This window comes from Metarhizium brunneum, chromosome 4 (assembly GCF_013426205.1).
Source record: "Metarhizium brunneum chromosome 4, complete sequence".
In the NCBI taxonomy this organism is placed as follows: domain Eukaryota; kingdom Fungi; phylum Ascomycota; class Sordariomycetes; order Hypocreales; family Clavicipitaceae; genus Metarhizium; species Metarhizium brunneum.
Window position 1 is genome coordinate 3,432,212 of NC_089425.1, and position 25,049 is coordinate 3,457,260.

The 25,049-nt window shown below is 52.0% G+C and overlaps 11 protein-coding genes across 11 annotated transcripts; 4 read left to right on the plus strand and 7 right to left on the minus strand.

Annotated features, from left to right (window-relative positions):
• Positions 1 to 362: 362 nt before the first annotated feature.
• STL1_4 (Sugar transporter STL1) lies at positions 363 to 2,477 on the minus strand (the record flags this gene model as incomplete). Its single annotated transcript, XM_014689899.1, has 6 exons — positions 363 to 755; positions 851 to 1,165; positions 1,238 to 1,712; positions 1,784 to 1,937; positions 2,014 to 2,176; positions 2,238 to 2,477. 6 exons carry the CDS (start codon positions 2,475 to 2,477, stop codon positions 363 to 365), a joined length of 1,740 nt encoding a protein of 579 aa, XP_014545385.1.
• A 618-nt stretch (positions 2,478 to 3,095) lies between these two features.
• G6M90_00g077170 (uncharacterized protein) lies at positions 3,096 to 5,875 on the plus strand (the record flags this gene model as incomplete). The annotated part of the gene is made up of 5 exons (XM_066131067.1): positions 3,096 to 3,221; positions 3,386 to 3,525; positions 3,698 to 3,786; positions 3,848 to 4,531; positions 4,605 to 5,875. 5 exons carry the CDS (start codon positions 3,096 to 3,098, stop codon positions 5,873 to 5,875), a joined length of 2,310 nt encoding a protein of 769 aa, XP_065987094.1.
• A 541-nt stretch (positions 5,876 to 6,416) lies between these two features.
• G6M90_00g077180 (uncharacterized protein) lies at positions 6,417 to 7,163 on the plus strand (the record flags this gene model as incomplete). The annotated part of the gene is made up of 1 exon (XM_014689897.1): positions 6,417 to 7,163. One exon carries the CDS (start codon positions 6,417 to 6,419, stop codon positions 7,161 to 7,163), a length of 747 nt encoding a protein of 248 aa, XP_014545383.1.
• Positions 7,164 to 7,373: 210 nt separating this feature from the next.
• On the minus strand, positions 7,374 to 7,849 carry G6M90_00g077190 (uncharacterized protein; the record flags this gene model as incomplete). Its single annotated transcript, XM_014689896.1, has 2 exons — positions 7,374 to 7,723; positions 7,789 to 7,849. The coding sequence occupies 2 exons, from the start codon at positions 7,847 to 7,849 to the stop codon at positions 7,374 to 7,376; spliced, it is 411 nt and encodes a 136-aa protein (XP_014545382.1).
• Positions 7,850 to 9,305: 1,456 nt separating this feature from the next.
• On the minus strand, positions 9,306 to 11,191 carry G6M90_00g077200 (uncharacterized protein; the record flags this gene model as incomplete). Its single annotated transcript, XM_014689895.1, has 4 exons — positions 9,306 to 10,734; positions 10,787 to 10,898; positions 10,953 to 11,100; positions 11,159 to 11,191. The coding sequence occupies 4 exons, from the start codon at positions 11,189 to 11,191 to the stop codon at positions 9,306 to 9,308; spliced, it is 1,722 nt and encodes a 573-aa protein (XP_014545381.1).
• A 1,469-nt stretch (positions 11,192 to 12,660) lies between these two features.
• himF_1 (NmrA-like family domain-containing oxidoreductase himF) lies at positions 12,661 to 13,826 on the plus strand (the record flags this gene model as incomplete). The annotated part of the gene is made up of 4 exons (XM_014689894.1): positions 12,661 to 12,915; positions 12,978 to 13,131; positions 13,189 to 13,518; positions 13,570 to 13,826. The coding sequence occupies 4 exons, from the start codon at positions 12,661 to 12,663 to the stop codon at positions 13,824 to 13,826; spliced, it is 996 nt and encodes a 331-aa protein (XP_014545380.1).
• A 2,684-nt stretch (positions 13,827 to 16,510) lies between these two features.
• Positions 16,511 to 17,229, plus strand: G6M90_00g077220 (uncharacterized protein; the record flags this gene model as incomplete). Its single annotated transcript, XM_014689893.1, has 2 exons — positions 16,511 to 16,687; positions 16,750 to 17,229. 2 exons carry the CDS (start codon positions 16,511 to 16,513, stop codon positions 17,227 to 17,229), a joined length of 657 nt encoding a protein of 218 aa, XP_014545379.1.
• A 461-nt stretch (positions 17,230 to 17,690) lies between these two features.
• GLE2 (Nucleoporin GLE2) lies at positions 17,691 to 18,935 on the minus strand (the record flags this gene model as incomplete). The annotated part of the gene is made up of 3 exons (XM_014689892.1): positions 17,691 to 18,048; positions 18,119 to 18,573; positions 18,672 to 18,935. 3 exons carry the CDS (start codon positions 18,933 to 18,935, stop codon positions 17,691 to 17,693), a joined length of 1,077 nt encoding a protein of 358 aa, XP_014545378.1.
• Positions 18,936 to 20,214: 1,279 nt separating this feature from the next.
• On the minus strand, positions 20,215 to 21,779 carry CTB5_0 (FAD-dependent monooxygenase CTB5; the record flags this gene model as incomplete). The annotated part of the gene is made up of 2 exons (XM_014689891.1): positions 20,215 to 21,633; positions 21,687 to 21,779. The coding sequence occupies 2 exons, from the start codon at positions 21,777 to 21,779 to the stop codon at positions 20,215 to 20,217; spliced, it is 1,512 nt and encodes a 503-aa protein (XP_014545377.1).
• A 1,030-nt stretch (positions 21,780 to 22,809) lies between these two features.
• G6M90_00g077250 (uncharacterized protein) lies at positions 22,810 to 23,142 on the minus strand (the record flags this gene model as incomplete). Its single annotated transcript, XM_014689890.1, has 1 exon — positions 22,810 to 23,142. One exon carries the CDS (start codon positions 23,140 to 23,142, stop codon positions 22,810 to 22,812), a length of 333 nt encoding a protein of 110 aa, XP_014545376.1.
• A 1,145-nt stretch (positions 23,143 to 24,287) lies between these two features.
• G6M90_00g077260 (uncharacterized protein) lies at positions 24,288 to 24,814 on the minus strand (the record flags this gene model as incomplete). Its single annotated transcript, XM_066131068.1, has 3 exons — positions 24,288 to 24,387; positions 24,443 to 24,506; positions 24,583 to 24,814. 3 exons carry the CDS (start codon positions 24,812 to 24,814, stop codon positions 24,288 to 24,290), a joined length of 396 nt encoding a protein of 131 aa, XP_065987184.1.
• Positions 24,815 to 25,049: the final 235 nt, after the last annotated feature.

The window sequence follows — 25,049 nt, forward strand, 5'->3', positions numbered from 1 at the left end:
TTGCTTTTTTCTCTTTTCATCTTTTTATTGTGGCATTTTGGCGGCAATTGGGATTCCAATGGCTCGCTGTCTGACTGGTGATGGCCTTGGGCATACTTATAGAGACGGTATGGATTGGTTCTTTTGGACATGTGCATGAGGATAAAAGGTGGCCGTTTTGGAAAAGGTCCATTCCAATATATAAATTCATGTCGAGCTGTACTATTTTCGCTACCACTGGCGCGAGCTATTACGTGGTATACAAGGACAATGTTTGCTTCTTCCTATGAGCTGCATATGAAACCGCCCAAGTGTATCATCCCCAGCTTCTTGTGTACAGCTAGCTCTACTGAATGTACTATACTCCGTCGCAGTGCCGTGAATCACACATGTGAGACACTCGACTTGTCATTGTCATTCGACATGCCCTTCGACCCATCCGCCCCATCATCCCGCGGGACGAAACTTGCCCTCCGGCCAGGCACCAGGCTTGCCTTTCGGGATTCGGCGCCCTTCTCGGGATCAACCACACCGTGGCCCGACTTGGCGGCCTGCACGAGCTGTGGATTCTCCGCCTTGAGTCTGGCAAAGTTCTTCTCGGCCTCCCATGTCCAGATACTGTCGCTCGCAAAGACGAGGTCCATCTCTTCGAGCGTGCGCTGGTTCGATTCAGGATACAGCGCCCACACGACGAAGATGGTGAGCACGTTGACGCCGCCAAAGATGTAGAGCGTCTTCTCGTTGAGTTTGTCGAAAATGGTGGGGAGGAGAAGCACCTGCATACATTTAGATATTAACGTGGTGCGCCTTGGACTCGCCCGGATGTAAAACATGTGCATAGGGGCAGGCAGTGAAGGGGGTTCACACTTACACACCAGCCGTTGCCAATGGACCATCCGACGACACCCCATGCATTTCCCTTGGCACGGACTTGCAAAGGGAAGATCTCGGCGGGATACAGCCACGGAACTGTGAGCCAGGTGGCTCCGAAGATGGCCGTGTACAAGAACACGAAGAAGGTGGCTGCACCACCAATCTGCGCGCGGTTACTGTCGTCGGCGTTGATGGTTGCGCGTGCGAGACCTCCCGCGACGAACATGCATATGCCTTGGCCTACGGAGCCCCAGTACAGTGTCCATCGACGACCGATTCGGTCGAGCGTGAAGACGCAGATCAAGGTGGCAAACTTTTGCGGAACATTGTTGTGTTAGCTACGGATTGGGGGGGGGTTTTCGGTCAGACAGGGGATAGAAGTTACCATGTATGTAATATTGTTGACACCGCTGACCCAGAGACGGTCTGAAGCGCTGATGCCAGCAATTGTGAAAATCTGAGGCCCGTAGATGGTGATGCCAGCAATGCCAATCCACTCTTGCAGAATCTGGAGCCAAATGACGAGCTGTACGCGACGGCCAGTGTGCAGCTTGCCGGATCCGATGCCGAAGAGCATGTGCAGATAGCCCTGCTGGTTGGATGTCTCTTCCTCCAGATTACGGATGTTGATGATGTCCTGCAGCTCTGCCTCGGCCTGTTCGCCTTCCTCGCCCTCGCTGCCTCTCAGACGCTGCAGGATGAAACGGGCCTCGTCCTCGCGACCAACCTTGACGAGCCAGCGGGGCGATTCGGGCATGAACCAAATGATGATGAAGAGCAGAATAAGGGGTACGATCTGGAACGCCACAGGAAACCTCCAGATGAATGAAGAGTTGGGGTCCTTGTACTTGGAGGTGCCGCTATTGTTTGGTTTCGTGTCTTAGTTCTAGATGCCCTGAGGACCGTGGCACAGTTGGTGAGGAGGACTTACAATTCAAGCCAGTACGCCACGACAACGCCGAAAATGTTGAGTGTAAACTCAAAGGCAACAAATTGTCCGCGAGAGGTGTGAGCAGCCGTCTCGGTAGCCCAAACTGGTGTAATGGCGTTTAGGATACCGGTTCCGATGCCGTTCAAGACTCGGGCTGTGCATCGTGGTTGTCAGTAAAAGTACTTAAGTCGTCGCGAAATCCTTCCCCTAATCCCCCGAAGTACACTCACCGCAAAACATCCAGTTTGCATTCTGCGCCGCTGATTGTAGAGCCGCTGCAAAGACACACCACAGGCAGGCAAGGCCAATGGTTGTAATACGGCCATATTTATCACCTAACCAACCGCCCAGAAGGCAGCCTGCCAAAGTACCAGGAAGATAATAGACAGCAACCTTTTCGACGGTGGTCAATACTTCTTCCTTGGCACAATCGTGGACTGTGGGTTGGACTTACAATGCCGCCTTGCAACAGGGGTTTATCAACAACGACCAATTGTTGTTGTTCGTCCCAATGACCGAATCCCATCAATTCTGCGTAGTTTCGTGTCGTGTTCACACCACCCATGAGACCTTGATCATAGCCGAAAAAGAAGATAGAGATACCCGCCACTACGCAGACGGTGTTAAGAAGCGTCTGCTTATACAATTTATGAGCAACATTGTGCTCTGCCACAAACTGGCCAAGCTTCCCCATGCTGGGCAATATGCGATGCAGCCCTCCGAGTAAACTCGAAATGGATTAAAAAAAAGTCTGGGGTAAGCCTTGGGCAGTGAGGATAAGGCTTTGAAGCATGCAACCATCAATTCCCATCCTCGGGAAGGGCACGATGACGCCTTTATAACTGACCTCTGCAATAGGACGTCAACATTAGGCTCCTCGGTACCAAAGACAAGGAAGGGGCCGCTTGCATGGAGAAGCTCGCTCACGAGACGAAGAAAGCCAATAGTTCAAACGTCGGGGGCCCCGTCGCATGGGCCTGGTGTGATGAGTATGGGGAATATTACACCAAAAGCCGGGGGAAACACCGCCAGTTCGGGGAGACAGCACCCAGTCCCCGAGTAAGAACCGGAGTCGATGCTCCCACGCATTTCCCCTTTCTTCGACGCCACTGTGGGCATGCCGGTTTGGCGCCGTCGGCAAATGCTAACGCCAACGCCCCACCATCGGCGAGTCGCCGAGTTTTCCGCATGCGCGCCAATGGGACACGACTCAGGTTCACTTCAGCCGTAACAACCTCTGAATTTGCTTAAAGCTTCTGGATGCTCGCGTGTTCCATCAAGCGATGATCCATGCCTTCATTTCCCCGCGGCAATGGCCCCGTCTTCCCCAGAATCTACCACGAGGCGGGGAGCAGAGAATGCTCCAACCAAGGACGGTCTCGGGGAGCCATCGGCGAAGCGTCGGAGGCGCGACGCGGATGAAAATCCAACGTCTGGTGTAAGTCGTGGTTTTGCTCGGTTCATTTAGCCGCCCGTCAACAATTTCATGCTTGTTGCTTCGACTCTCTCGCCACGTTCTTGCTTTCACTTTGTTGAATTGCAAGGCAACGACGGGACAAATCTGGTAAAAATGTCAGCTTCGGCTAACGACATTGACGACAGGGGCCGAGCCGGCGGCAAGCAGCTTGTCAACCGTGCCGCCTACGCAAAGTCAAGTGTGACAAGAAACGGCCGTTGTGCGGCCTGTGCAAACTCAGCGGTCACCCCTGCGAGTACGTAGGCGAGGGAAATGACAAGCTCAGGTCAGTATCATGGTGCCGAAGACCAGCCTCACACTTGTGGAGGCGTACGGCTTTTGTTCCAATACCTTCCCTCATTCTCGGTGCTGCAATGCACCACCGTATACTCAACGATAGGAAGAATTATTCCACCAAAGACTACACGAGCCTAGAGCTAACAGACGCTCCACCATAGTCTTGAAACAGCCACGGCGACATTGCTAGAACGATTTGATCAGCTACGTCAAGAGTTTGAAAGCGTGAAAAATGCGTTGCAAAACCAAGGCATGTCCCGTGGTAGATTCAGTCACAGCTTTAATAAATGACTAACCTTTGTTTGCATTAGAACCCCCAGCGAGGAATCGCGATGCGGCTGATGTGGTTATGACTGACAATTCCCGAGATATCAACCACACACTTCCCCGTGCCGCCTCTGTCGAGGCATCCAGAGATTTCCTTCAGATACCTCCTCATAGAGCAAGTGCCGACACAGTTTTGCAATGGGGGATTTTTGAAGGAAAGTATGCAGCAAACTTCCTCATCGGCACGTTGTTCAGTCCAGATGACAACAGTGTCTCTCTTTGCACAGGAGCTACCTCAGGCTCATCCGGGGATGTCATCACGAACACTTCAGGGCTCACCCATCTCGAAGAGGAACAAATACCTGGCCTCATTGACAGGTTCCTGCAAAATGTGCACACCAAGAACCCGATCCTCGACGTCGAAGCTTTGGTAAAGCATGGAAGAAAATGCGCAGAGCAAGGCATCGGATGGGATGGCCGATCTTGTCTAGTCCTCATGACGTGTGCTCTAGGTGCCGTGGCAAAGCCTTTCGACAGATCATCTCTGCCCATGTCGATGGCCATTTCTCCCGCGAGTGAGACGGGGCCAACTAGTGCCTCAGCAACGTCTTCTAAACTGTACGCCAAGGAGTTGCAGCAGGGTGATTGTTGCTTTACCATGGCATGTCGGCGTCTTGGGTCGTTGAAGTATTCCATGCTCGGTGCGCAATGCCATTTTTTTGCTGGCGGTGAGTAAAAGCTCGTCATTTGGCGCCGGTTTGTTGCCCATGGCAGAATGACTAACTCGGAGATTGCTGCCAGTATATCTCATGTACACCTTGCGGCCAATGCTATCCTGGCATTATTTCCTACATGCTTCAATATTCTGTCAAATGTATCTGAAAATGACTCACGGACTGTCTGGGAACTTCACAGAGGTTTTGGGGGATTCATATCAACGCTCCACATCAAATGACCGTAAGTCTCGACGCTTGGAGCAGAGCCTGTATTGGTCTTGTTTCAAATCAGAGTGCGAGTTTCGAGTAGAACTGCCCCTTCAGCAGTCTGAAATCAGTCTCGGTGAATATCCAGATCTGTTTCCTTCACCGCCCTCACCTATGACCACGGATCAACAAGGGGCGGCTTCGTCGGCATCTGCATACGGTGAGTCTGGATTAATCGTTGACGAAGCCACGGAATTGCGACAGCATGCTGTTCGACTATGCAACGAAGAGGAAAGCTGGTACTACTATCTCACCGAGATAGCCCTCCGTCGTATCGGCAACCGAATCGTCAACACATTCTTCCGGCAAGATAAATTGTCGTGGCTGAATATCAAGCCCCTCTTGCGCATGGCACAGGAGTTTGAAGCGCAGGTATTGACTTGGTCGGCGCATCTTCCTCCAGCAATGCAGCATTATGAGACCACATTCATCATCCGCGCTCCAGACTCAACCATGAGAGGAGCAGGCAGTCATGTGTCAAGAGAACTCAGCTGGGCCATAGACAATCGGCTCCTCGAGATGCAGACATGGCTATACCAGCCTTTCTTGTATTACTTGGTTCATACTGGCTCTGACAGTATAATCGAACCTGCTGGAGTTGCAGCAGGGACTGACCAACAACCTCGAATCAGCAGCCTGTTAAACCCGTTTTCACCACCAAAAATTGGAGCTAGCCCTGGGTCAGCGGCCAGTATTCCTGGTACCTCGCCTCTGAATGCCGACGATGTTGCAGTTCTTCACTCCCTTATATCAATGGGGATTGAATGCCTCCTCAAAACCATCGACGTCCGTGCCCGTGGCCACCGCCACCATGGCTTATGGTATGACCTTCGCAGTATTATGTGTGCGTCCTTGATATTGCTGGCTGTGGTGAAGAGCGGCAACGCGGATTGGATTCCAGGAGGAGCTGCGACTCTTTGGGGCGAGCCACCTTTGCCGTCGGGCTACTGGACGGGAACTGTTGCGCCCATAGGCGGCAAAATTGCAAAGGTCCTTTCCCAGTTTGACTTCTGGGCGGGAGAGTCGCCAGATCTATTGCGATATAAAGAAGTGCTTGAGGCTGTGGTGAGGGACGTTAGAGGCTCCTAGGTACTCAGCCCAAGTCAAAGGATGGTCATTGATATCGGGGTCTAGCCAGGTTCCCCAACCAAGGGCAAAGGCAAACGGGACGCATGGAGCCACGCAATGTACCGACGTCCAGGAAGTGCATTTTGTGCAGCGTCATATCACGCAAGATATTCTTCACGCCCAACTGCGATCATAGGTTCTGGGTGAAAGATGTTGGAGGATATTTCAGAACAAGAATAAAGTGAAGTGGATGGAACATCCCGACGTGCTTGCCCAAGAAAATCTGCTGGCCATGGCGGCTGCCAGGCTTTTATGCAGCCAGCTGCAACCAGCTGGCAATTACAAGATTTGCGCCATTCGCATTGACATCAGGGAAATGAGTGCCTGAAAAGAAACATATTGAATTCATATTCATCCCGCTCATGAAAAGAAGTCCACAGGTCTCCGTCCAAAAATTGCCTTGCACTTCCTTTCAGGATTCTGTTTCTTCAATTCTCACCTTGGCAACGCTTGGAAGCTGAACTGACAAGCAGCTTGCCGGAGCTCTGTTACACCAGTCATCATGACGGAGAACGTGGACGAGAGTTTGCAAAAACTCGGCATACGAAGGATCACCCATCCGACCAAAGACGAGATCCGCGACGCCTACTACCGTGTTGATACAACAGAACTCAACGACGTGTGGGAGTCATATATCACTGGCAAGCAATCCTGGCACCCATGGGAAACGTATAGTCCTCCGAATCTCAAGGTTCTCCGTTACTCAGATATCCGTGTATACCACAGAAATAGTGTACCCTGTCAGTGCGGTCACGACTTGGCCGTGGAGAGACTGTCCGTGGACTACTCCATTTTCGAAGCCGGCAACTATGCAGGTTACGACTCTACGGAGCATTGCTATGCGTTTCGAGGGCAACGAAGACTTCTGGACGACTTTTTAGACCGAGCAGAAGTGCTATTTGAGAAGGAAGAAGTCAAGTCAGCGCTTGTGGGACCTGTTGGTATCTCAATTCCGTTTTCAGGGTTTCCCTCAGGATGGAAATTTGAAGAGTTTGCCATGCACGCTGAGACCATCATGTGCCTGTTGTTCCTAGCATCGAATGACAAAGATCCCCTCGACTTTGAGGGTTTAGCCATTGAGGCAGAAACAGAGCCGGATAGTGATGCGGACTCGGACTTCTTGCGCCAGGAATCCAACTTCGGGAATGGACCGCAGCCCGCTATGGCGGTAGAATCGGGGCAAGGTTTAGATAACGTATCAGATATCTTGTTTGAGCCAGATCGATATCCCCGTCGACAACGAAAATGAATTGTTCGCGGTTGAGTCCCTATCTTCATCTTTATCTCAAATCAGGTTTGTTTTGCTGAGCATGGCCAGCATACAAATCATCACAACTTGGCACAGTCGACGGATATAAGCCAGGCTCCTCACGGAGGCGCATTATCATTACGCTCTTCTTCTCTATACAGACACTAGATAACAAGACAATTTTGTACCCAACACATGACCAGATGGACTTTACAATCCACAGTCCCCGGGTGTCAGTCGCGTAGCGGTAGCATCAACTTGACCAAACTCAACAGCCCGTCCATTCGTAAGAGCATTCATAGCAGTCTGACCAATGTTGAACCCGCTGCCAGCATGGTCAATAGCCAGGACCTTGATGCTCATTCCATCATAGTCCAACCTCCAGCAGCTTCCACAGTTTGGCGAGCCCCAGCCCGCAATGGCATCGGCGCCGCCAATGTTGGGGAAGTTGGGCAGATCACCCTGCTTCTGGTACTTGGGCATCATCCCCGTCTTTCCGTCAGAGCAGGAAACTTCAGTAAGGGAGCGGTCTGCTCTGTCATAGCCACTATCCCAAGAAACTATTCGCCTGTTAAAAAAAAGGACCATGAAAAATATCTTCGAGAGGATGGAGACAAAAAAGTACCTCTAACCGCGGAAGCGGTAACAGCCATGATAGCAGCGCAAATGACTCCAGAGAACTGCATTTTGGAAATGATTTAAGACAAAAATTGTAAAAAGAAGTGTATGCTGAATATGCTTATGCTAATGTGTGGCCGTCAATGCAAGATATGTTGAAACTTGATGTTGGTCTGCTCTTCCTCCCAAGGCGCCGCCATCACCTCTTTATATACCTCCATAGCCGCACCGGAAATCCAGATACTACACCACTGCAGAAACGAGCATCACGGGCTCCGGACCCCATCATTACAACATGATGCGTCAAGAGTGACATGTGCCATCTCCACATCCCCAAGAACAAACCTCATAAGCGGAGCTCGCATCGCCATGGCCCATGACGCACCCAGGCCCACGACGAATTCGGACCGTCGCCATCTCACGGCAGCAATCAGCTTGGAAGTCGCCGGATCGAAAACAAGGTGCCATTATGTCGGGTAGCATGCTATAACGCCCAGTGATATCACTGCGATGCGAGAGCCTACTTGGCGCCAGCCAAATATATCTCGCCACATGTACGAAATGGCAACGTGCCCTTCGTATTCAATGCTTCTTCCAGCCTCACGACCCGCACCCAATGCAGTGGCCAAGCGCACCATTACCACCATGACAGCAGAGGCGACAAATTCAGTGGAGCGGCAGCCGGCTGGAAACGTCGACTGGTCTGTGCATATGTCGTAAATCCCTGACCGCACAGCACTCCGAAGGTGTCCATGTGGGTGAGTGCATTGCAACAGTGGGATGCTTTTTTTCCCTTTTGCAGGGAACACAGCCCTAAAAAGGCTCCAATGCAGCTCGGGAAGCGGCAGGCTCCTTCGTATTTCTCTCTTCAATCTTTTTTTTTTTCCAAAGCTGCCCTCCCCGCGGCAGGCTCTTCAACTGCGTACAAAAATGACGTTTCTACCGAGGCACGCTGCATGCGGGTCATGAGACAATGATCGACGCTGGAAGCTCGTGTACAGGGCTCTGGTGCAGGCTTGTCAGAATAATTGGAACCGGGTATGTCTTCTTTAGGTATCCGAGGTTGCCGTATCCTTCGCCCTGCCTTGTATGTAGGTACTTCGTGTCCAAATATGGAGGCTTACCCAGGTGATCGTCATTTTGCTGCGGTGAGATCGGCTGCAGCTGTTATGAGCCAACTGCCGGGGCCATCCGAAAACGCAGGAAGGGAAGAATAAAAAAGAAAACAGAAAGCATGCCCAGTATGGTCAGGCGTCAGAGAGTTGATATCGAACCATAGCATGCCATCTGCAGGCTGACAGCTATCGTATTGTCCACGATGAAGCGGAGCCCGACGTCTTAGAGAAATGCTCGCCCCGGCGAATTGGATTAAGGCATAAGAATAGTGAGTACTCCGTAGATGCCGAGATACAAAATACTTCAACATGAACCTGCAACTATCAATGCGGCAGCAGCTGCCTCGAAATAAACCACCGAGACTATGGTTTCTGAACACGATCCATTGAATAACCTAGCTAGTTCTATTTAATCACGAGCCCATCGTGACGTACCCAGCCCCCGGGTAGATGGCCGCGAAGCGGTAGCGCCGTTATCAGCTATGCGCGGCGATTGCGCTGACATTGCCGCACCTCCCATACGCGCAAGTTCTGATGCTGTGTATTTTATGAATTTGCCCATCGGGGACTCTTGAGGCTGCATTTTATTAATCATCTCAAGTTCTGATGCTGCGTATTTTATAAATTTGCCCGTCGGGGCCTCTTGATGCTGCATTGTATTAATCATCTCAATATTAATCATCTCAAGTTCTGATGCACTGTAAGTGATCCGGTTTGATCGTGACTCCACGTCAAAGCCTTGAAAGGATTGGGTCACAGGCAGTGCCTGCCTTCGGGACTCCGCTCTGCGCTTGATTCGCACCAGAATGCGGAGAAGTTCGAGAAGGTCAGTCTTCATGTCATCGGTCTCTGAGGCGAGGAACCCTCTGTGAAGCCAATCATTAATGGCAACCTCTTGTATGTGGGCTACTGTGTCATCCGAGAGTACCAAACCGGCTTCAGAAGCTTCAGGTAGAATCTTGTCGATTAGCCCGAGGAGTTTCTCGGCCGCATCCTCGATAATGAACTCTCTCTGCGCTGTCTGAGAGCAAGATGGAGACCTCAAATCTATCAGTTCCATGCCGGGAGATGGCGAATCAACGACAGGACGTGATGTATGGGGTGAAGTGGGAGGTTCTTGTGCAGCTTTGGCAGGCGTGGGAGCTTGTTCCATGCTAGCTTCGCGAGCGGCTGCTTGCTGAAGACTCTCAAGGTAAATCTTGAACTTGTGAGCATCAGGGATATTAGGAAACTGCAAGATATAGGCGAAACCGTTCTTCTCAGCCCTAGAGCACACGCGGCAACAATCGTCCCTTGTATCCGGAGCCATGAGCTCTAAGACATTATGAATCCTGTCTTCTTTGCCTGAGCTAGACAGAACGAGGTAGCCCTCATCCGTGTCTTTTCGAACCTTCATAATGTATGATACTACAAAGAGAACTGATCGGTCCTTTGGATTCAGCAACTTGCAAATGCCACGCAAAACAATGTGCTCGGGGTCCTGCGGCTCAGAGGGTCGAATAGGAAGGCTCATAGATACAGGCGTAGGAGAACCGTGGGACTGCTCAGCAGGGACTGCTGGGCCGGGGCTTGGAGAAGCCATTGTGCTCTTTGGGTCTGAACGAAGCGTCTGTAAATCGCAGTTGTTGGTATTCAGCGGTGTGCCCGGACCGTTAGCAATGATACTTCGAACTGGTGATTTCGGCAGAAGTCTTCTGGTGGACTTGGAGGCGCTGAAATGCCGCACACTCCCGCCAGGAGGTATGAGACCACCAAGACTAGCCGCCGGTGTCTTCTGAAAATAGTTTGCTTTTACACGTTTATGTCCCTTTGATTCTTGACGAATCCTCGGTGGTGCTCTGTGGCTCGGCCATTAGTGACTGGTAGTCAGGACGAGCGTCGCATACTTACGTGAAAACCTGGTGTCGGCTAATGAAATCTTGTGCAATTTTCTTTGCCCACGGACGGCTATCCTCAACGGCGAGGCCCTTCATTTGCTCAGATTCCTCATCGTTGATTTGGACTGCTAGCCTGATTAGCCTCCGTGTATTGCAGAGGTCAAGAGGAGTGTATTTACCATTCCATTTTGTTTCCAGCCCCTTCTTCAAGTCTGGAGCGATGTGACCTGTGCCGTTACGCCGAGATGGAGCAAATGATGGCCCTTTGCCTTTGCCCTCTTTGTTGCTCAAAGGGAGCTCTTCTTGACGTTGGCGTCCCAAGTCAGCCTGTTTGAGAAATGCGAATGAGTATCCGGGAGAAGATTAGAGAAGACTGACATCTTACCATGCAGGCCATTTGAATAGAATCAGCGGTCATGACTGCTTTTGCTCTCTGAGAACTACCTGCGGTGTGTTGCGTGTTGGAGAGACAATGGTCGAATGAGAGGCGAGGAAGAAGTATGAAAAGAGAGGAAGAAGTAACGTGAAGAAATTCTAGGCGGGCGGAGTAATAAGCACGAGAAATGGCAGCTGGCAACTCGTAATAGACAGCTGCCAGCTGCCAGCTGCCTGAGCACTTGGGCTATTACTACATCAGGCCGCGCAGGTTTAGGCCAACTCTCCTGGCCACGTTACTCTGTAATCTTCGCTAGCCAGATCAAAATGCTCCTTTTTACGTCTGGCATCGCTCCAGAACCCTTTCCAGGAAAGGAAAGGAGCATATGGGATCAATGAGCTAGGTATAAAATACCGGACACCACCTTGCCGTTGTGCCTCTTGATTAGCCCTTGCATTATCTGATGGAGTTCAGTACGTTGATTTTGGTATGGGAGTTGACCCTTTCTCGAATGCTTACCTACTTGATCAACAACAAACGACCGCACCCATTCATTTAAAACTAGAAACTTACTGATCTATGGGGAGTTTCCCTGCCTCAGGTCACATCCGCCGGTCCGCCACCCTCAATTGCCAGACCTAGCGGAGTATTGCTCTTGCCATTTCTAGGGGCGCAACGGGCAAGACTCGCTTTTGAGCATATGACTTCTCAGCTCCTCGGACGTCTGATATTGACCTCATAGCAAACTCCGGACATCTGGACGTGGTGTTCTCCGCCCAACTAGCGGAAATCACCGTCTTCGTCGGCCATCCGCGGGCCGCGGATGGCTGTATACCGACTGGCCAGCCTAAATGCCTTAAACGTTATTATGTGGATTGCGCTATGGCTTGTTGCTTTGCGACCAAATCTACTGACAGATATCCCCACGGCCTGGAAAACGAGGCCGGCATCCTGTGGCTTCCAGAGTTGACGTGGGTTTACTAATCGCAGCATCCGTCCACGCAACACCCCGGCGGAGAGGGTGTCGAGCTTCAACCTAAGACGGGATCGGTGTGCAGGCACTCACACTTCAGTGCATGATCAGAAACTCCGCCTACGTCGTCAAGCCAGTTACCACTTTGGCCGCTACGAATAAGCGTACATGTGGCTGAAGAGCCTCGAGTTATGCTGACGCTCATGTAGAGCGGAGTTGGACATGCTCCGCGTCTGATGTTCACAAATCTTCCTCACGCATTGCGTGGAGTTTGGCTGATTAGTCGACAGCTGCGCGTATTCTTCATTGTAAACGGCGGCATACGATGAATGAATTCATGACATGATGGAATGCAAATGGCATAAAAGAGGGGAGGGCAGCACGGCCAGATGAGATTGACTTGTCATCGGAACATCACCAACCACTTGGCTTAACAAAGCTCCTTCGCACCTCATTCATAACAGCCAACATTGCTTTCCTTCTCATAGTAGAAGAGAACGACCAGCTACCCTTTGACGCCCCATAGTTAAGCTTCAGCATGTCTCGCAAGATCATCACTGTTTACGGTGCCACTGGCAACCAGGGTGGAAGTGTAGTCAACTCACTTCTGGAGAACAAGTCTGGAGACTTCAAGATCCGAGGCATCACTAGAAACCCAGACTCTAAGAAGGCCAAGGCTCTTGCAGCTCGCGGTGTTGAAATCGTCAAGGCTGATGGGTTAAGAAGAGACCAGATGCTTGCAGCATTCCAAGGCACCTGGGCTGTCTTTCTCAATACCAACTCTGTCGATCCTGTGAGTCCCAGGTAGCACAGAATTCACATACATGAAGCCCAACGTCTAACATGACTTTACAGGCCCTCCACCAGCCGGGCGGCATCACTGAAAGTGACCACGGCAAGGAAGTTGTGGATGCAGCTTTTGAAGCTGGAGCCGAGGTCTTGATATACAGTGGTTCTGCATCTCCCGCCAAGATCACCAATGGTTCCATCACCAGCGCCGGAATGGACGGTACGTAAGAATGCCCAGAACCCGTAGATGAGAACAAACCATCTAACATCTCGACAGAGAAATACATAGTTGCCGAATACGCCAAGGCCAAGGGCTTCAAGAGTGCCGTCAATGTTGGAACTGGTTGGTACATGGAGAACCACTTCAACCCCGAAGTTGCTGTTCTTCTTGGTGGCTTGCCCTATACAGAAGATGAGGACGGCTACCTAACCTTGGCCATGCCCAACTGGGGCGGAGATAATACGATCCCCTTTGTCTCCATCGGAGACGACTATGGCGACATTGTCCACGGAGTTCTTCTTGATCCCGAGACCTATAATGGCCAGTTTGTGCAGGGTTTCAGCGAACTCGCCACGCCTGAAGAGCTTGTTGCTGCAGTCCAAAAGGGTGCGTATTCGCAAAGTAACGCATTGTTCGTCGTGTACTGACCATTTCCAGCATGCGGCAAGAAGTCCCGCTTCAACGAAGTCAAAGACTGGACAACCATTGAGACCCATGGAGAGCCGGAGATTGAAACCGTCAAGAACCTTTTCGGATTCGTGCAATACACCGGTGGCCAGTTCTTTGGCGTCCCTAGCGACGTTGCACAGTCCAAGAAATTAAAGGCCGCAGCAACTACTGCAAAGGGACGTCCCGCTTCCGATGGTAAACTCACCACCGTTGAGCAGTTCGCCAAGAAGGCTCTGTCCGCTTAAGTCGGAGAAAGAGAGAGTCTGCACATGATGATGCATGCATTACTGCATAGAATCAATGGACATGGAGTTGAAATGGAGATGATCTGTACACATTCTGTTCGCGATACAGTCTTCTCGGAATAGGACGGGGTGGGATTGAAGTGTTTCACAAAGCATCAGAACAGACAACGATATCTTCAAAGTTGCCGGTAATAGTTGGCACTTTATCAAGTACCCTGAATAAAGATTGATTGTGTGAAACTGATTTTTGATCCGAGAAGAAAAAATCGAAATCGTCGCAAAGTTTAAGCGTTACATCCCACTTCTTGGCTTGTTGTGATGCCCCTCTGTGATAGACGGCATACCAAGATCCTCGCAGCTCCGATTGTTAGACCCGGACGTGTTTGGCCGCTATGGACCCGGGTAGGATGCATATCGATCCAAGTCACAGGCTCATCATCTCCAAAAGCTTGTGAGTTGACACCGTCAGGCTTGCCGGCCTGTCGAATCAGGAGGCTCTCCATTGTTGAGCCTGTGATGGTGCACGGAGCGACTTGGTGTACCTACCCATCGCCGCTGGAACGGCACGCAGACCTGGACGGCCCATGAAGGTGCACTGTTGATGATGGCCATGTAACTCGTTCGCCGTAGACGTTGTTTAACAGTAGCAACATGTTGGAGTAAAACTTTTGCTCACCAAACGGAAAGAAGCCAATCGCCACCAAGGTTTGGTTCAAGTAGGACGCAACTTTGTGCATAGATGACCTGGCCCTTGCTTCCGACTTCAACTAGTATTCCAACTATAATGTGACATGTCAGATGAGGGCCAAGGTCGGGTCGGGTACGAATTCCACGTATAGAATCGTCAGATAAAATTACGGATTCGGAAATAAGGACGGGTTAGATAATTAAAAACCTTGCATCAGTTGTCGATGCTGTCAGCTTGACGCAACGGACAGGCCATCAATTCGTTAGACCAGGTCAACTGACCAATCGGGTTCGTGGCGATGCTCTAATGCCCTAGTGAATATTCCTTGGCCGTTATCAGAATGGTTATTCCAAAAACTTGAGCGCACTCTCTCCATTTCTACGCCGGCATTGAGGTATGGAGCAAGGTGTGGCGTACCTACCAGGCGTATGTATACTCACCCAGACCGTTTAACCCATCAATCATCGATGATTGTCGCGGGTTGGCGTCTGGCAAATGACACCAGACTTCAATGTTCATGTCGACTTTACCGCAGAGTTCAAGGGCCCCAACAGTAGGGGACCGGCTCAACGGGGTTGATTCAGGACCCAGTTTTTTAGGTCTGGCGGGGAGAAATGTCTTGCACTTTAATTTTGGTGAGAGACAGTGGCATCCAGAAGGAGTGGTACGATCGTGTAGGGTCTGGTATGCTGTAAAGAGTTTGGCTGATGCTTGGGGGAGTGGCGGTGAGCGACAGAGATAGTATGATGTTTTTTTTGGATTCTCTATTGATGACTGGATGGACGTGTTTGACCGAAGCTAAGCTCCCTGTGTGAGGATGTAATAAACCACCTATATCGCACTCTAGATACTCCATATTGTCGATATAATTAGCTCGCACCGCCGTTACCACCCGGCTTGTTACTACAGTGTACAGGCCCAGGGCAGCTAAGCAGCTCCCTAAGCCTCCAAAACCAAATAATAATAGCACATGCAGTCAGTCCAAGCCTCCAAGGCCCCTGGTTGCCTCAATCTTTCCATCTTCTCTGTCCATCTCACTCCAAGGAGTAGTCTGGTCTGGCACCAGACACCAAGGCCTGGTTTCAGCATGCTGCCCAGTCAACCAGTTTAATGTCTTCAGTGTGGCCATGTGACCATTCCTCGACGCTACTCGAACCAGCTTGAGAGTGCAGTGAGTTCTCCGCACCCCTGCGGCGCATGTCTGTTGAGAACGCCATCTGTGCAAAAATGTCGATTGGTGTCGGTTAGTCTTTTGTATGCAAGTCTGGTACTACTACTTGGACCAATGCACGGTTTACGAAGCATCCAATCTGCACTGGACGTACCAGTATTCCCTACAGTTCGTCTCGTCCCTGGATCCCCCCGCCCCATTCGTCTCAAGTGGTTGCATGTGCTGCATGGCGCCCTCCGTCCCCTCTTCGCTGGCTGTCGCCGTCCCGCGAACCACACTCGGTCGGTTGGCACGGCTCTCATCTGCCTGGGGACACATCAATTGATACCTGTCAAGTATTATCCGCGTCTGTACTCGGTACACTCCGTTCTCCATGTTGCGTAATCCTCCCCTCTCGGCCCCCCAAGCGAGTGAAACACTGCGTATATCACCTCCTCACCATCCGCTTCCCCCTCTCCTCATCAAAACCACTTTGTTTCTTATTTATTTTATTTTTGGCACACCGTCCCGAGTAAAAGGTCCATTTTCCGGGCCACGTCCAAGACACAGCCTCCATTCGTGTTCACGCTTTATTAAACCAGTCACCACCCCTGGTCCGGTATCGCACTGACCAGACCACTTACCCACTTCTGCAATCATCGGTAGCTCAACGACAAGCTCAACCGTCAGTAGCTCAACAAGCTCCTGGTCCCTGGATACCTTGGGGGCGTCCATCTCACACATAATACTTGCAATAAAAGCGCCCTGTCCCTCTCGCCCCCTATCCCCAATTCCTCCCTGTATCCCCTCTAGAATTCCTCGCATTCTCAAATTCACACATTCACCATGTCCCGCGTCACTGCGCCCATGTCAAAAATCTCCCGAGCGCTGAGCGCCTCGTCGTCCAGCATTGCCGCGCGCTCTGCCTCGCCGCTGCTGGACAGCTCTGCACACAGCGCGGGAGCGGCGCTCATGCCGAAATACGCCGAGCTGTTGCGCAACAGGAGCAGCGAGCCCTCTGATGTACGCAACAAAAGAAACACCCCCTCAAAAAAAAGAAAAGAAAAGATTGCTAACCTGACCAGTCTTCTCGCGGCCTCGCCACCACCCATCGACCTACTCCCCAACCCTCTCTCGCCAACCGCTCCAAGCCACTCATGCAGACATTCCACTCGTCCGCCCCGGACTCCATGATGCACACCTCCACCACACACATTGACGCCGCTGTACTTCCGTCAATGAGCTCCCTCGCCAGCTCGTCAAGAACTGAGCAGGGGCCCCGTGTGCCCCTTCTCCCGGACAACTACGGCGCCGCCCATAGCCCCCTCGCCTCTGATGACGCCGTCAGACCAGAGGTGACGATTGTGGCTGCTGACCCGGACAACGTTGTCCCCGGAGCGCCCTTGTCCGGAGTCGAGGGCATCGGCTTGGACGGGATTGAGCTCAAGTTCATGCATGATGACGCTGGCCAACCCAAGGCGGACGAGAGCAGTGGCATGATTCGGGATATCTGGAAAGGCATGGTGGAGGACGTGTTTGGCGGCACGCCCAAGAAGGCTGTGTGACTGTGAGCTATGCGCTTTCCCAATAACGACTCTTGTAACGGCCTGGAGCTGAGACTTGGCCTTGGGAAGGCCGAGCACAGTTTGTATTAAGCGTTGTCATTTGAAACTACGGGCTATAGGATGTTCTGATAATTTAGGTGCGCTAGTGCAGCCGTACAACTACAATTTCAATATGATCTTTGTCTCTTTTTTGATGCCGGGATAACTGGCATGATGAATAAAGAAGCTGTTTTACCTAATGCATTCTCCAAAGTCTCAAGTACTAACTAATAGTGGTATTGAACGAGTCCCATGTACGTCCGTAGCTGCAACCAACAGAGAGCAGCAACATCCGTCGTACAATTTTACGCCCTGATAAACACAACTGGTGGATTTGTTTTCAGAATTCCCCTTGCAACTCCCCAAAACCCCTCATGGGCCGAGCCCCCGAGCCCATGATGTAATCCCCGCTATTATACCATCTACCGCTTCTTCAGTGTCGTCCTTGGCTTGCATTCGTCACCCGTTACCGGGTGCAGCATAACCTTGATCGGATAGTTCTGCGTGTTATGCTGGTAGCCCTTGCTCCAGTCGTAACTAACGGCATAGGCAAAGATGCTACCCGTCTTGTTAAACGTCGTTGCCGTGATGCTGCCTCCCACATTAGGGTATCCCTTGAGACGGTGCTTGGCGTCCTTGTCCCAGAAGTGGAACGTGCCGTCCGATCCAGCCGTGCTAAAGGTGCCATGGACGGGGTGGAACGAAATGTCATTGACAGCGTGGACGTTGACGACGTTGTTTACCGCCGGATCTCGGTGGCATTTGAAGGAGAAGTTTGAACTGTGTGACAAGTGTTAGAGGAGCCGAGCTCTGCGGCAATCTTTGCTGGCGGGCCAGCGCGCCGACGTACCTTGAGTCCTTGTCCTCGACGTATTGAATGGCACACCGACCCTCGATGCTGCCAATGGCGAAGCCGGCCGAGTCGGTGAAACAGCTGACAACTCGTGTCTGCCACTTGAGTGGGCTCTGCATCGTCTTGTAGAACTTGGAAGGGTTCCTCAGATCGATTACATTGATGTATCTGTCAGCTGTGCCGACAACGCACAGATTGTCCCTCACATCCATCGTGTATACGCGCTCCTGGCACGACACCGTGGCTGCGGCCTGACCCGGTTGCCTCAAGTCCCAGTACTTGACGGTTTTGTCCCACGACCCTGACACAATCATGGGCGCGGCACCGCTCTCGAAGAATCGACACGTGCGGGCTGGTTGTTCGTGGGTACCAATGACGATATCTTGCTGAGAACTCAAATCACACACCTTGACGTTTTTATCTGAACCGGCCGAAACGATCTTTGTGCCATCCTATCCACAGAGTCTGTTAGCATACATGGAAAAGGGAAGAAGAGGTAGCAAAAAGCCACGAGGGGCAAGCCCGGCCCATGGGATACATTGTTTTTTACCTTGGCAAAGTCACAGTCAAACACGGGTTGTGTGTGCTCGTATGCATGTCGGCCTTGGCTCTGGCCATTCTGGGCGATTTCGTAGATGCGGACTTTGTTGTCCCAACTGGCAACGGCCAAGAAATCAGGGCCATTAGGCGCTGGCGAGAATGAAAGAGCAGAGATGGAATCGGTAGGAGGGTCGCTGAGGGCCACGTCTGACTTCAGGTCGCCGACGGTACTAGTCGCCGCGGAGCTCGCAGTCGTTCCAAATAGCCCAGACATGGTGACTGTGAGCTGCGCCGCCGATGGCCTATTTCGTGGTGTTGGTCAAGATTTGAAAAGTAGAGGAACGGTCGTCGTGAGTCTGGTGGTTGCGCGCGCGTGGTGGCTCAACTTGTTGGCTATAGTTGCCTATTCCGTCTCTTCGACGTTCACTCAAAATAGATGGATTGTATGTTCGTCTGCAGCTCCCAAGCAGAAACGCACTGCAATGGTGGGAGGTTGAAATGTCAAGCTGGTAGGACAATATGTCACGATGATTCTAGGCAGGGACGGCTCCAGCCTTCTTCTTTTGAATTCAGACACTTGATTGGCCCACATTAGCAAATTCTCGACGGGCTCTGCCTCTGTATTACAGAAGAAAAGTGGACCCGCCCAGCTAGATAAAATTTCACGCCCGGAGCCACACGCAGCTTTTTCCTTTTCCTTTCTTCTCTACCCCCTCGCTCAACAAATCGCTATTCGAAGCTAACGCACAGAGACACCCGGCTTCGGCCAGCGTCTCGTCACTCTATTGCTTTGGGAGAAAGTCCCCGGACGTCTCTCTTCGGGGAGCTTGCGGAAACGCGCCGCCATAGAAGCACTGCGGCTGACCTTTGGCGCCTTGGCCTTCTTCGTGGACCATTCGCCCTACTCGTCGCTACATCCGCGTCTTGCAAGTCTTGCTTTGGAACCTAGTTGCATCTCTCGGCCCATTTGGATGAAGATATGAGTCCGTGTTGGGATGGTGTGGTTGGGACTTCCGGCGCTAGACGAGCAGGTTCGGATGACGGGTAGCCGTGGGTGACATGGAGTGTGGCATCGGGTACTGAGGATATTTTGTCGAGGTTGATAGGTATGCGATTGCTCGGTTTACCGGGTTACTCGACGGGGCTTATTCTTGAGGCGAGGGGGTCACAACCCATTGTTCATCCTTGTTGATGGCGGTGCCGACTTTTTTTTTTAACCTTCTGAACTTCGTGGGAAGTTTTCTGGTCTGGCCCTGCTGTTGATTGGGATGGTTGGCATTTCATATGATGAAGACAATTATTAGAGTCAAGCACTGAGGCGGGAATCATACTTGCCGATGCAGACTTTTCAAACAAATGTCTCTGATGAATCTTTGCTCTTTTTCTTTTCTTTTTCCATCTTGCCAAGGCACCCCGAAGGACCAGTATATACAGCCTCTTGCATGGTGCATGTTTGCACATACGGAGTTTGGGCTGATATTGCGGCATGCCATGTTGTATGGCAAAACACGGGGACGTTGGTGATATATTTGCTATTTTAAACTCGTAGACCTTCAACGAAGTTGAAAGTAACCTCTCCACAAGCGTTGCAACAAGCCATCCGGATCCCACTTCTTGGCTATTGTCTGGAGCCATGGGTAATTATTACCATATGTTCTCAGTACTTCTTGAGATCGCCCTGCATAGTTGATGTAGACATAACCCCGGAGAAGCTTATTCTCTCTCGCAACACGTTCAATCTCGCAGAGAAGCTCACTGGCCGAACTCTCAATGACGGCGTCCAGCTCGGCGTCGGCCCAGCGCGCCGACACCTGCACCATCATGAGCGGACCATCTTGAGGATACAAACCAAGAGCATTGCCCCCGTTCTGCTGCATCTTTTCCAAGATGTTGTCCGTAATGGGCTGATACACGAGATAGGGTGTAAACTGCCTGGTCTGGGCAGCCTCCTTCACCCGGACCACCCAATCTTTGTACATTTCACCAATCTCTTCGAACAGCGGCACCGATCCCACCGCGACGGTGGTATCCCACCAAGTAGCCCTCTGACCAACCGGCTCATCAATAAGCCGGCTAATCGTCGACACACTGCCCACGAGGGCATTGTCCAAAACCAGACCTGGGACAGACTCGAACCCATCAAACACAGCCGGCGTGGCATTGGCAGCAGGAGGCGTCGCGTGGAAGAAGCTCGTGAGGAACAGCCACCGCCGCTCAGCCGAGTCGTACGTCTGGACAAAGTACGCGTGCGCCCCGGGGTCGGCGGCCAGGCCCTCGGCCGCCAAGCCCGTCATCCTGGGCAGAAGTGTCCGGTTCGCTTCGCCGCCGTCAAACACCAAGGACCGCGTCCACAGGTCGCCCTGCTCAAAGGACGCGAGGTCGAACCGCGTGACGATGCCATAGTTGGAGCCGCCGCCGCCGCGGAGGGCCCGGTACAGATCCGCGTTGCTGGAGGCATTGGCGTCGACGACGCGCCCCGACGAGAGGACGAGCTGGAAGTTACGCACGTTGTCGCACGCCCAGCCGTGCAGGCCGGAGAAGTAGGACTGTCCGCCGCCGAGGGTGAGCCCGCTGACTCCGACGCTGGCGGCGCGGCCTCCGACGACGGCTAGGCCGAGGGGGTCGAGGGCCGAGGACACGTTGATCCAGCGGTTTCCGGGGCCCACGGCGACGGTTTTCCTGTCGGGGGAGACGGCGACTTGGTCGAGGTGGGCGAGGTCGATGGTCACGCCGTCCTGGATGTTGGAGCCGCCGGGGAAGGCTGTGTGGCCGGCGCCCTTGACGGAGAAGGGGGCCTTGAGAGACGTGAGCGTCTTCATGACGTGGGATACATTTTGGGTTGAGCGCGGCGTGACGAAGCACTGTGGGTGAAGCGCCGATTGGCGAGCTGACCAGTATGTGTTGGAGAGGTTGTAGCCGGGTGAATTGGGCAGGTGGACGTTTTCGGGGAGAGTCTTGGCCAACTCGCGGCACTGTTGGGGTGTTAATGGACGGGTGTATACCTTGGTTGGCGATGTTGACGTACAGCTTCTTGGACGGCGGTGCGTTCATCCTCGTTGAGGCACGCCGTTGGCCAAACGGGCAGTGCTAATGCCAGTGTCGAGGCTAGCATTCTCATCTTGCTGCTTACTTGTTTGCGCGTCTTTGAAATGCGTGTTCCTTCAGGCGAGCTGTCCTACTCTCTGGTCCTTCGGTGCGACGGGCGCTCCTTATGTAGCAGCTCCATCACCATCTTTTGCCAACATCCGGACGGACGAAATGCTCGCCATCGGGCCGTGTGACCGCTTCTCGTATGCAGTCGCTGCCCAGTTCCCGTCGGATATGCCTACATCCGGAGCAGGTAGTCGATAGGGTGGGATCGGACCGCACCGCCCCCGGGATTCACGAATCGAACATTTGAAGAGTGGACCGGGAAGCTGGCGAATCGTCAGCTTCGAGCGCGGCAGAACCCTGCGAAACAAACTTGACGAAAACGGTGAATCTCTGTCGCGGAGCTGAAGTGCCGACTGGACACCAACGCTGTGCGCAGTGACCGGTGAGCTGAAAGGGGAGATGCAAAGCTGGCGCAGTCGACAAGCGTGTCGATGAATGCCAGTTATCAAATGACTTGGTGGGCACGTGGTAGGAGGGCGGCATTATATTTGCCCACCTAGGTAGTTGGGAGACGGGAGACAAGATCAATTGATACTTTTTGGCGGCTTTTGACTGTTGTGCAGAAGCTACCTGTGCCCATGTCTGATCCAATAATCGCTTTGACCAACATTGCTCTCGTAGACAGCTAGTGTCATTGATTTTGAGAGCCGGTGCTTTTTACAAGGAGCTGCGAGATGAGAACCCCGACTTCAAGCAAATACCAAGGTTGGACAGAGTGTTGAGCTCGCAGCGCCAACGCATGTCACATTTGCCCACAACGAGCCCTTCACAATGGCAAGGCAGTGTATGTAAGAAGCTTTCCTTGTCTCAATTGAACCAATATATGTAGCTACCGCGGTGGTTTTGCTAGACCCTCTTCCCCCCATCAATCACACTTGTAAGCCGAATACGTCGAGCCGGACAAACCAGCCGCACAACTCTGTCCAGCCACGACTACTCATCAACATCTTTTTGCAACTTGATAAAGCAAGAGGCGCTCGTGTATAACGTACCATCTAGCAAAACTTCCAGTTATCCCAAGCAAAGGCGCTGTCGGATCGCCCGCCAGTGTGCTGCCACCGAAAGCTTCCATGCGGAGTGTCGTACCACACGTCGACGCCGTCGGTCGCGATCCTCATGCCGTAGCCGCCGATGCAGCTGATGCGCCACTGGCTCCCCTCGACCCAATGCCCGCGGCCTGAGTCGCAAACGCTGCGCCCGTCGTCGACGATGTACGCCGTCTGCAGCACCGGTCCGCTGGAGGGGAAGAGGACTGACCCAGCGGAATGGAGGCAGGCGAGCGACGGGGCGATCGCAGCAGCCAAGGGGGCAAGATTGCGGACCTTCATGGTTTAAATTGACAACGTTGTAGCTGTTTGAGAAACTTGGACGAGGAATGGTTGTTGATGCTTGGGGGACCAAGCTGTTGAGCCTCATGGCAGCAGTCTTATATGCTTATTCCATGGTGGGGAAAACCGTCCGTTTGCAAAAGCAAGGCCGGCTAACAAGAAGCAATGTCGTTATGTTGTTGGTCAGACCATTGTGTTCTAATGGTGAATCAAGACCGACTACATAGCTCACGGTTAGCATACATACGCACCCAAGTGGAACTATATCAAATAGGACCACCATAGTAATACATATAATAGGCAGCAGTTACAGCCTGAGGACTTGCGTGCCGTTTCGGTCCTGATGCATAAACTACTACTCTTGGCTCCGAATTGGGCATCATGCTGCGCGTCTACTGGGCAGATGTTGTACGACGAACTCTGATGAACGCGTGGCTCCCCATCGTCAGCTTGTGCATCATGCCGTGTCACTGGCATCTCTCTGGGGCACAAGACCCGATATCGGGCTGATTGAATGCAGTTTCCAGGATACAATCCTCATCGCGGACTTGTTCCGGTAGTCTCCATATATCGGCAGTTAGAACCGGTCGAGACTGTATTCGGCCCTCCCTGCAGCTCATGGGACATGTATGGGGCTTTGCTTACGAGGGAGATATTCCTTTGTGTTGGTGGTGGACGTTGTCTTGGATATCTGGCGGGCAAACGAGAAACCTCGGGATTCAAAAGCTATAACCGTGGCATGAAGGACGAGACAGACGGACATCTGGACTCTACAATGGAGGAATGATCTATTTGAGTTTATAGTATGACACAAAGTCGTGTGGTTTAACTGGTTATCTGGAAACACTTATCAATGAGTATATTTCTTATTCAAGTCATCAAGCACCCTAGGTTCTTATTATCACAGCTCGCAGAACTATCACCGAGGCTAATCAAGGAGAGTAGGGAATTCACGTAGGCAAGTTAACAGACCAAGATATTTTAGAATATACTATCACCATACTCTATTTATCCTAGACTCTTTTCGTTTTATTTTTATATCCTAACATAAACGCAGTCACATATTCCAATACCCCTGTGATTTTGCCAAACGAACAAGCCCCCTGCCCAAAACCAGCGCTGCCATCACTGGGAGGGTATAAGGATTAGGCCTCAGCCTCCCATAACCTGTAAATGCCAGAGTTGACCTGCTTGGTCGCCAGTTTCAGCCTTGTAATATACGCGTAACGAAGGCCGTCAAATGTTCTGCGCCAGTCAGCGACCCAAGTTGCTACAGATGTAAAAGCACCCGATGACTTACGCAGGCAAAAGACTTGAATGCTCCGCTAACACAAACCCTGTTGCTTCCCTCCCTACGCGTTCCCCTGCAGTTGGTATCCGTGAAGAAAGCACAGCGAGTGTCACCACCCACGTATATGCTTCCCGGTACAACCATGTTACCGTCACAGTTGGCGTGGTGATCGCCGCCGTTGGTGTACTGGGTGCAGCTCGCGCCCGAGTCGCCCCCAGCGAGGTTGTGGCACGTTTTGGAGTCGCTGCCTTCGTAGTACCTGTATGCGCCGTCGTCGTGGACTCGGCAGTCGCTGATGTAACGGTAGCTCGTTACGTCCCATGCATAGGAGAAGCCAGCGAGGGCTGACACAGCTACAAGACTGGTTGAGAAAAGCTTCATGATGATGATTATCTTCTAAGAGGACCGAATGCTTTGTGTATGCGAAGGATGGATTGAAAAATCGTCATGGAGAAAGACTTCCTCTGTCACGAGGTAGTGGACATGGTTCTTATAGTCCGTCCACATTGGCATGAACAAGTCGTCGATATTGGGGGTTATCGCTGGTGTGACATGTGCCGGAAGTACATGCCAAGCGTGATTCTCTGATGTTTGCTCGGCCAATGCCCTTCTTGTC